Consider the following 10,876-nt stretch of genomic DNA (forward strand, 5'->3'; position numbering starts at 1 on the left):
AATTGGACAGTCCCAAACACACAGAGTCAAAACATCCTGTAATTAGATGTCACCTCAGCGTTTCTTGGTCTTTTTGGTGCTGCTGGTAGGTTTGGTCTCAGGGGCTGTTTTCTTTGGAGGATCAGGGGGGGTCACTGCTGATGGGGAGGGTGGTGGTGTTTTCTTTTTCTCTGCAACACAAACAAAGGCATGTACTGCTTCTACACTTTAACACTGAATGTTATTTCTCTTTTTTCACTCTTTCTCAGATAAAAGTAATTAAACCTGGTGGTTCAGTCGCTACCTTCTCTACTTTGGGGCTCCAGACTGGGCTGAGCCTGTAGTTGTCTCTCTAGGTCCTGAATCTTTTCCAGTGCTGCCTGTAGTTCCTCCTCAGCTTTCAGGGCTCGCTCCTCAGCACTCTGGACGCGCAGCTCAGAATCACTGTCACACACACGAAGAGAAATCTAGATCTGCTGTGCATAGCCACAGATTTCTGCATTTCTAAGCAACCAATAAAAAACTTAGCTGAAGTAATTTTCACAGTGACTGAAGGAGATGGTGAATCAGATACATTAATTATTGCAGATGGATGTTCAACTGTGGGGGATAACTTCCCATTTAACTAAATGAATATAAATTGTTTTGTGCTGCTGCACAAAATAACTAACAGCCAGAAAGTGTCACACATTGATATTGTCAATGTTGTCGCTGTCTTCCACACAACATTAAGAAAGCAAACTTACTGCAGTTCCTGCTGCAGTAATCCTACTGTGGTCAGATCACTAAAAGCTCTCTGAGCTTTGTCTGTTGCCGGAGTCACGACCAGGTCATCAGTCTGACAAACAGAGACAGACAGACAGACAGACAGACAGACAGACAGACAGACAGACAGACAGACAGACAGACAGACAGGCTCAGTTCAGTACAAAGGGAAATAAATGCTAATGAGTATGTGTGATTTAATTGTCTGACCCCATTCAGGTGGACACTGCTCTCCCCCAGTCTTCTTTGAGAGATGTTTCCATCATAGCCGATCAGCTTCACCAGTGGTGTCTCACAAACCGTTGGCTCCCCCTGCAGGACAACAATAGCACTGTTCATTCGGTGGGGTTGATGACAAAAAAACAACAACCTGTGCAACAAGCCAGTTTCCCTGTAACCTTCACACCATGAATCTAAAATGTCTAATCTCCCTGTTCAGACAAGAGCTGATGCTTTATATATATTTTCCAGAGCACTTTCCTAGGTGCATTTCATGTATGGAGATGTATCAATACCAGAGACGTTCTAATGTCAATACCTCACAAACTTCTGGTTGCTGTGTTTCATGTCCTTCATCGGTGCTCTGTGAACGCACAAGTGCATCATCATGACCACAGTTATCCAACCCAAACAGAACTGGTCAGGGACTAAAATTAATTTACTGACTGTCATTATTCAACCAACATGGTATTTATTCATGGGCTAGGCCAGTTAATTATGTGCCCGTTATTGTTATATGTCACATAAGATAAATTATATTAGATATAATCAATTGAAAACTGGCATAAAGACACTGACAGAAGGTTAATAAATTCATTATTCGACTCGATAAAAGTGCTGCAGGATACAACCTTAACAGGTCAGTGCTTTGCTTAGTGACACTGGCATCAGGAAAGTGCTGATGCAGGAGTTTCAACCTCTTGCTACAGGAACAGCATCACTTCTTTATCAATGGCAATGATTCCTCGAACTTTTCACCAACTAGAAAATTTGAAGTGTGTGGTCACATCGAACCATGTTCAATTTTCTAAATTAATTTGTCAATGGTTACAGCTGGTTGATATTTTCACTCACTCCCCTCTGGTGTTAAAGTGACTCACATCTCTCGATTCTGCCTCGGTCTCCGTTTTGATCTCCGTTATCCCACTGTCTGTTGTCGGCTCTGCTGAAACCCTCTCGGTTGCCTACAAACACAGGTGCACACACACACACACACACACACACATATCATCATCAAAATCAGAAAGAAAGGATTTTGATCCTTAAAAAAGTGTATCTTCTAATCTATTGTCAGCTCTACCTCAACACATCTGCAGGAAATGTATTCTACTGATCATTAATCAGTATTTCACATAGGTTGTATTTGAGTTGATTTCTCACCAGAGTCTCCACGCTGTCTGCAGGAGAGACTGTGACATCACTCCTGGAAGTGGCAGCAGGCTGCATGACCGACAGCTCCACATGATGACCTTTGACCTTCGAGAGCAGGACTGTGCAGGTGTCCTTCCAGTCATCACACTCCCTCTGAGACCATACACATATACAAACAAGCACACACATTACAGTATGTAGGTTTGATCAACGGAGCTTGGCTTTAAAGGTTTGACTGTCAGTTTGTCTCCCCCTGGTGAAATGTTGGAATATGTGTTCATGCAGGAGTAAAAGAGCTGTAGTTCCACTTATGATAATGTTATTTGAAATGTACAAACATGCAGCCCTGCTGTGTGAGTAAAAGATTGTTGTTTACCTGCAGCTGTCTGTACATATTCTTCTCATTTTCACCCTCAGTTTGATGTTGGTTCTGCCAACTATCCTCCTCCAGAATCAGCTTGCAGAAGCTAGAGTCAGAAACAAACATTTCCAGACGAATTAATCCCCTTGTCTGTGCTGATCCTCTTCCACTCAGATACAGTATCTTATGAAACACTTCAATCACAATCTTCAATCTTAATACTTAAGCTGCCACTTCATTTCTCTATGTGTGTATGAGTGTGTGTGTACTGTATACTCTGAGGAGGCAATCACTGCACTCTGTAGATAAATTCAGTTGCTGGTGTGAGACAACAAAGTTTACTTATTTTACTCTGGTTGACGGGAGCTGCTTTAATAACTTTAATTTGCAACACGTGTAACAACCTCTGGTACCTGGTGATGTAATTGGAAAAATAGTCCAGTTTGTCAGCCAGGGTCTTTGCATCCTCATCCAGTGTCTGTGGTGAGATGTTTGTAATGTACTGGTGATCTAGTTCTTGTTCTTGGTCCTCGCTGTGGTCAGGTACTAGGAGGAGCAACAGGTCTAACATCCAGCAGGTCTGACCCATGTGAATAGAATTTACCTGGTAGGAAAGGAAACACACAAATTCAAACATTCAAGCAAATGAGAAAAAAAAAAAATTATATCTGCAGTATCGTGGTAGAGGTGCTCAGTCATAAACAGTTCTGTATGAAAACAGCAGCAATCATCACACTGTGGAGTTACAATCTGTGACTGCATTAATGTGAGACAAAGTGACGTTGGAAAAGATGAACAACGAATGAGAAAACAGAAAACACAGACATGCTAAAGAAGGCGATGGTACCTGGAATTGTGTGGAGTAAGTGACAGAGAAAATCCACTAGAGAAATGTGGTATAGAGCCACTGCTGCAGAAAGAGTTCAGGAAGTGACGCCGACAGTTTAACAACAAGGCACAGAAAGAGACAAGAGCTGGAAAGTGAAGAAAGACACATGGACCAGATCACCTTATATTTCCAACTCAGATATTATAATTAGGATAAAACTTTAATATCACAAACATTCCCAAAACATTTAGCAATTAAAAAGCATTTTTACGGATTCTCTTTTAGCAGTTGCTGAGGAGGACATTAGTGGTTTTTGGTCATTTATTTATTTGGTCATTTTTTGTGCAACTTTTGAGCACATTTCATGGGGCTGACATAGTTCTTCCACTTGATGTGAAAGCACTGGGATTTTTTCAGCATTTTCAGAATGTATGTAAACCTCGGTTGACAGTTTGACTGAACCTGGTTGGTACTAACCTCTTCACTGAGTCTCTGATTCTCACTGTCAGCGTAGTTGACCAGGCTGGTTATGAACTCCTGCACCTTGTCAAACACCATCTCGGTCTCTGTGCTGTATATAGAAACAAACACACAATAGTGCATGACAATGACAAAGTTTTGCTAATGATGACACTTGGAGTAAAGTCGGAATTAAGATTACTGTACATACGCAGAAAAAACAGACATGGTTTTGCATAAATAAGCAAATATGATTTGTGCTAAATATATGAGCCTTGTGTTCAAATGTATTTTGTTCAATAAGTTAGAGATGGATTACAGTTTACATTTAAAACGTTGCGAGATATTGATATTGAAAGAATTGTGCGACTCATTTATTGATAACTTTTACGTCCCAATGAAGGTAAAAAACTTACTATATGTCAGATTTGTTTTTGTCCCCTTTGTTCTCTGTCTCTGTGTGGGAGACATCCAGTAAGATTTCTTCAGCCAAACTCTGCCAATGGTGAAGTGCCTTTTCTAGCTTCAGCCAATCAGGGACTGGCGTCATTTCTGGCCGGCAAATCACTGCACCGAGCTCGGACACCCAGGACTCCATAAGGCAGAGCAGTGTCATGATGTGTCCGTGGATTCCTGAAAACAACAACACTTCAATCATTGTCATAAGGAACCCTCCACAGTAAGACCTGTTTAAAATAATCAAGAAAACACATTAGACGCATCTTTGAAGATGCTGTGACTTTGGCTCAGATTCGTGTCTCTATTGGTCCTCACCACTCTCTCCACTGACTCGTGTGTCCAGCTGTTTGAGCAGCTCAGATAAGACGCTGCTCAGCTGGATTTCAGGAGGTTCACCGTCAGGGGGAGGGTGTCGTCGGAACAGCTGACGGCTCTTATCCAGCCATCTTTCCTGGATGAGGCTAAGATCTCCCAGGCTCTGCTGGCAGCAAAGCAGCTTCTCACCTTGGTAACGTTCGCACTGGAGGGTTAACATCTGAAGATGAACCGAACACAGAGTAAGAGTGATCAGTGGTGGACAGACATAAGATAACAGAGACAGGCGACAGAGGTGAAACACAGCGGACAGGTAACAGAGTGGGACAGATAAAACGGATCAGATGTAACAAGTTCAAATAAGCATGAGAGATGAGGTGATTCGATAATGTGATTACATCAAAAAGTTAAGTCAGAAAGATTTCAGAGATGCTTCAGTTTGATGACAAAGGTGCAAGAAATATCAAGTAGATACAAATTAACAGCTGCCATGAAAAAGACAGTAACAGAAACAGTAAAGTGAAATGTGATGATCTTACATTTGACCACTCTTTTAAATCAGCATAAATCTTTGCCACTGAAGATTGCTCATGATTTGGGCCAGGACACCTTGAAATAGAGAGAGAAAGAGCTGAATCGAGAGAACAGATACACACAGACTAAAGTCTTCTACAAAATGCTCCCAACTGCTGTTTTAACTGTCTAACTGTGTTTACTATTCTCTGGTATCTCAATGTGTCCTAACTTGTTTTGTGTGGTGCAGAAGTTGAGCCACTTGGTGATGCCTTGCTGGATGGCACAGAGCTCTTCAAACTGAGCTTCCTCTGTCTTCTTCATCTGGGACATGAAGACAGTCAGCTCTTCTTTCCAGTAGTTACCATGCCCCTTGATCATTTTTAGGTCCTCTGTGTCCTAGAGCAGGATTGTCAAAGTCAAAGGCATAGTCAGGGTCAGGACATTTAACAAGAGTCATCTATGCTGTTGATTGTTTTTGCTTGTGTAGTGCAAAAAATGTTAGGAAGTAGGCCCTATGCTGTTACCCTTGAAATGAGGTAGAGGAGGCAGTGCTCTGCTGTCTTGAACCAGCTGTGCTCATACACATGCAGCTGTTTGACTATCCGCAGCTTTCTCACCTTGATCACCTGGCAATCACAAAAAAAACAAACATAGTGTAATTGTTTCTACTAAGCATCTTTGAGAGAAAGAAATGTCATCCTTATTCTTACAGTGATAAAAGTGTCAAAAAAATGTATCAACCATAAACAATCACATGAAATCTCTTATATAGCAGGGATGACCTTTTCACACCATCAGTTTAAACACTTTATATTGTCAGCTGAGACCTCCTCTCATTCCGTGTGATTTCACGTCCGAAGCCAGTAAATCTGTTATGAATCATGTTGCCTACACATGAGGTGACAGACACACACCTTGAGGGCGAGACAGACGGTGCGCTGGCTCCAGCAGTCTCTCTCCTCAGTCATCTGAAACAGCTGAGACTCTAGGCGACCTCTCTGCAGCTCATACAGCTCGTGGTAACCCTGGACCACACTGAGAAGAGCACATGGACCAAGTGAGAAGGAACACTATGTAGGTTTGTATTTTTGTACTGCATGCTACTGAATTTCTGCTGCACTTTTTGTCAATGTATTTCTTAAAAAATTGTCCTTTTGCTCTCCCATAACACTTAAATTTTCTTAAATTCTTACAATAAAGAATCTGTTATCTATTAGTGCATCACTCATTGCAGCCAGTTAAATAATGTTGATATAGTTTAGGCTGGTTAATTTTAAAATCAACTTGATGAAAATGAGATTTGGACTGAATGAACTCAAGTTGGGTTCAGTCCTGTGAGGAACTGACTCGGAGTTGGTGTGCGTCTGATCAAGCGCCTCGGCCAGCTGGCAGTGAGCGTGCTCCGCCTGCTGGGAAACAAACGCATCATGGTCTCTGATCTTGGACAGTTCCCTGCAAAGAGAACACACACACACACACACACACACACACCTAAGCACACATACATATTTCATATTTACACCTTCTAATGAGTGCTATCGTTTTCATTTCTTCTATTGATTATTTCCTCTTAAAACAGCCATCGCTCCATCAACCCCTTCCAGAGCTTAACAACTCCCAGTAATTTCTTTCATCATGACCCAGCTGAATGACCCTGACCAACGTACCTGCTGAGCTGCTGGATTGATGTCTTGATGTGGTTGATCTCCTCAGTGAGCCGGCGGTCCAGAGTCCGCTGTGCCACCAGCTCCGTGTGCAGGGTCTTCAGACGGCGGGGTATTCGCTCCAGCAGGGACTGGTAGCGCTGTCTGGACACACACAACACAAGAGCTGGGAATAGGAAAGAAGCTCCCTGTCCTCATTACTGGCAAAGATTCTTTGTAAATGTCAGACTTCAAACATGTTCAAGTAACTTTAACTTCATTAATACCCATGGGTAGATTTGTTTTGCAGCAGGAAGGTAACCCCAATTAAAAAGGACAAAACAAACACTAAACATCACAGGACAGAGATATGGACAGAAATCAAGCTCACTGATACACGCTCCATAAAAATACCAGTGCAACATAACTGTAGAACATTTTAAGAGCATGACACAGGGAGCTGTGAAGAGCTAAAAAAAGTTAAAATTAAAATACATAAATAATGAGCTTAACCTAATAAAAGGAGTAAAAAGTATGCTATAGCTTATTTAAAAGATAAACAGTAGCAGGGACAAAACTGCTTCTGTAGCGTATAAAAAAAAAGGGCTAATATGGTGTAAAGCTTCATCAACACGTGAGGAGGTTCTACCGGTTAATACCTTAATGTGCTGGTATCTAACCTGAGTTTGGCAAGCAGCTGTCCTCGCTCGACACAGCCCACGCTGACCTGCCTGATCAGCTCATGGAAAACAATGTTGTAGATGTTCTGCTCAATATGCACCAGCTCCAGCAGACCCTCCATCTGTAAGACAGTTCACTGCACAATGTACAGTTGGCTATGTTTCCATAAAAATCTGACTGCACTTTTTTTTCATATGTAAGTATGTTGTATGGGAGGACAGGAACATTACAAGCAGGAGGTAACACACTACAGTACACTCACACTCTGTAAACTGTGTTTTTCGACAAGGCAAGAAGTAATGCACACAACTAATCAAATCTCTATAAAAGCAGCAGAAAGCCCAATGAAGCACTGAGCACAACATGTTACTGCTGTTTGAGCTAATAAAGGACCTTTCATTATATTTTAATGGGGTTAAGTGTGCAGCCACTACCACAAGCACAAACACTGGGTTACTCTTCCTGATTACATGTTCACTTTTGATGTTGGGAGTGCGTCAGTCCTGCAAAACATTGTTTATATCGAGTTTTTTTTTTTTTTAAATATTTTTGGGGCTATTCACCAGGAAAACAGGAACAGACAGGAAATGGGGAGACAGAAAGAGGGGAATGACATGCAGTAAAGGGGCGCCAGAGGAATCAAACCGGGGCCCCTGCGGTGACGACTATAGCCTTAGTATATGGGGTGCCCCTATATCAAATTTTTATTCTGTATAACAACTGTTAACCAACTTCCTTACATACATGTGTAAGTCTAAGTCATTCTTTCAGATGTTACAGATCACACCTCGTACCTCAGCCATGGAGGTTATGTTTTCATAAGTGTATGTTTGTTAGCTGGTTGGTTTATTTCTTTGTTTATTAATCAGGAGAAATTTGGCAGTCTCTCAAGAAATTGTGTATGGATTTTGACGTAAAAGAAAACAAAAGAAGACATAACTATCGTGTTAAAATCTGAGAGTTTTGTTGCAGAAATAATAATCCAGATCTGCTGGAAGACAATGGATGCAGAGTCTGCATTTCATTAGAAGTTGTACCAACTCTCTGTACATGAGTGTAGCATAGACTGCACATCTGTAAGCCACACACGCCCAGGCTGTGTGCCTACCTGGGAGAGCTGAGTCAGCTCCTCACTCTGCTGATCCACTCCAGCCTTCTCCAGCATGTCGTCCATCATCCTCATCAGCAGGACCACTTCCAGTCTGCCACTGGGCTTCCTGGAAACACAGCATGAACACACATCTGTATTATGACACAATTTAGAGTTTTCCTCAAACATTCATCCTTTGTCTTACCAGTACTTTGGGTACCAAATGGTACACAGTTCTGTTACTTCCTACCATGTCCTGGTGAAGACTCCTGGATGAAGATTTATATGTAGGTTATATATTTCATTAATTTGTATTCTTTAACTCACAGTGAGGGAAAGACCCGTAGCTTCTGTTTGTCATCCTGCAGCTGTACAGTGAACGCACTGAGGAACAGATGCAACAAAAGAGTTGACACACAAACAATTTGACAATATGAGGGTACACATTTACGTAATTAAGTGGCTAAACATAATCAAGCAGACTCACTCGTCAAAGAACTCAAGGCTCTTCAGCCCTTTGTTTTTGATAATGTGATATTCTTCTGGGATCAGACTTTCTGAGATACTCAAATTCTGAAAGACAAGGTAGCTATGATTATCACACCATATATGATATGAAAGTAGATGTATGACAGTAAATATGAATTCAAACTCAGCACTTTTTAGTAAATCGCAGCGTTTTAACTGATTTGTGTTTGTCGTGTCTTGTATATTGTCAAATCTGATTGGTTTTGTTACATTGTAAAATATGACTTTTGATATTGTGTCACATATTCAGCTCAGTTACAACATGTTCTCTGGCACTTTTGCCACAAAAGGTTAAAAGACACAGCTTACCTGTGTGTCATCACCACTCCTCTCAGTCAGAGGTGGAAGGGGTGTCGTCTTCCCCTGGGTTTCTATAGCATCGCAAAGGAATGAAATATCCCTGTATAGACACCACACACAAACACACACCTTAATTTAACTGACTTCAGTGAGATCATAGTAGTTAGTTTGTCTTAACTAGATGTGCAGCTCTGAAGATAAAAAATAAAAATCAAACTGATTCAACCCTGTCCTGTACTAGTGTCAAGATAAAACAAAATATGTGACTTTCATTGACTTTTTATTGAAATCAAATCTAACTTTAGAGTGGTAGCAACATTGTTGGTGTTTTTGCGTCTATCTTGTTTGCCTGGCTCACCTGCCCGCTCCAGTCAGGGATGTTGGCTGCTCCAGAAAATATTTGTATTTCCTGCGTCCAAGTGGATGATGCCAGACTGCATCTGGCCGTCGGATACCACGACCCTGTGAAGTACAAAGTTGTCTAGTTAAGAACCCTGGTGTGAATTCACACAAACGTAACCACTTTCATGTAAAATGTACGTGATGCTTGAACGCACCTTGCAGTGCCGATTGTGTGCAGTGTGCCCCAGCATGCTCTTGTCGCAGACAGTGGATGTAAGGCTGGCCAGCAGTTCATCTGGGATGATGTGGTTGTTGACAGGAGGGGGCTGCGCATGTCTGCTCTCTGCTGAGACTTTCAAATCCAGTTCTGCTACAGAGAAAAATAAAATTAAGCTCAAACAAACTAGCAGATATACAACTCAGGCTGTGACTTTTTTTTATATTTCCACATACAGGTGTTTTGGAAAATGGACTTTTTATACACAAACCTAAATATCTGTAGCCTAAATATATCCAGGGTTTCTTTTGTCTAGTTTACAATTGGTTATAATCATTGCCTTCTATATTTCCCCCCATGATTGTAACTTATATTATTGTCTCTCTACTGTCTAAATAAACACTTATAATAAACATAGTGGCATGCAAAGGTTTGGTTTAGCTCATGTTGTGTACACGTGACGTCACCTCTGGTGTCCGGTGCCTGCTCCGGCCTCGATGAACTTGGCGCTGAAGTCGCTCTCATAGACGCAGACATACTGGACTCTCCGTGGAAATGTTACACTACAACTTCGGCTGGGGAAAAAAATACCCCCCAAACTGTGATATTTCCAGTAATAAAAGAGGAGAAGTTAGTTTGATTTGCCAGAACAGAGCCGTCTCTTTCCGCCGACCTCCTGCCTGTATCGACTTCCTGGACGCGTTGCCATAGAAACGCCTGGCTCTGGGCTCTGCTCAAGTTTAGTCTGTTTCCTCGTTAGTGAGTGTGAATGCTGAAGGCATGCTGTTTTGTTTTGTTTTGTTTTCCTTCGTGAATCCCCCTAAATGTTTTTGCACTTTTACTGCACTTAATTTTTCACCTATTAGCTATTATATCCTCATTGAGAGGATGTATTTTTCAATTGCTCAATAGCCTATTGTTATTCAAATCTTTATTATTATTATTCCGTATTCTGACTTCTTCTGTCGTTTTTTTTTTTTGCCTAGTTCCTTGTGCTATTTCAACATCTCAAAGCCTGCAG

The 10,876-nt window shown here is 41.5% G+C and overlaps 1 protein-coding gene across 1 annotated transcript; it reads right to left on the reverse strand.

Annotated features, from left to right (window-relative positions):
- Positions 1-46: 46 nt before the first annotated feature.
- axdnd1 (axonemal dynein light chain domain containing 1) lies at positions 47-10,556 on the reverse strand. The gene is made up of 26 exons (XM_085774764.1): positions 10,323-10,556; positions 9,854-10,008; positions 9,655-9,758; positions 9,306-9,396; positions 8,956-9,041; positions 8,796-8,852; positions 8,487-8,595; positions 7,378-7,499; positions 6,722-6,862; positions 6,402-6,506; positions 5,969-6,089; positions 5,579-5,680; positions 5,284-5,450; positions 5,078-5,147; positions 4,539-4,758; positions 4,181-4,397; positions 3,783-3,876; positions 2,890-3,080; positions 2,492-2,582; positions 2,125-2,268; positions 1,845-1,928; positions 1,283-1,327; positions 955-1,056; positions 726-817; positions 284-423; positions 47-170 (listed from the first exon to the last, which is right to left on the reverse strand). The coding sequence occupies exons 1-26, from the start codon at positions 10,390-10,392 to the stop codon at positions 55-57; spliced, it is 3,036 nt and encodes a 1,011-aa protein (XP_085630890.1). The 5' UTR covers positions 10,393-10,556; the 3' UTR covers positions 47-54.
- Positions 10,557-10,876: the final 320 nt, after the last annotated feature.

Source organism: Trachurus japonicus, chromosome 4 (assembly GCF_045865225.1).
Source record: "Trachurus japonicus isolate A0001 chromosome 4, Traja_1.0".
Taxonomy (NCBI): domain Eukaryota; kingdom Metazoa; phylum Chordata; class Actinopteri; order Carangiformes; family Carangidae; genus Trachurus; species Trachurus japonicus.

Excerpts from the sequence above, each read along its gene's own strand:
- axdnd1 (XM_085774764.1), bottom strand. The coding sequence starts at position 10,392 with ATGTCTGCGTCTATGAGAGCGACTTCAGCGCCAAGTTCATCGAGGCCG. Across the intron at positions 9,042-9,305 it reads GGAGTGGTGATGACACACAG|AATTTGAGTATCTCAGAAAG; the intron begins GTAAGCTGTGTC and ends CTTGTCTTTCAG. Across the intron at positions 8,596-8,795 it reads CTACGGGTCTTTCCCTCACT|GAAGCCCAGTGGCAGACTGG; the intron begins GTGAGTTAAAGA and ends CTGTGTTTCCAG.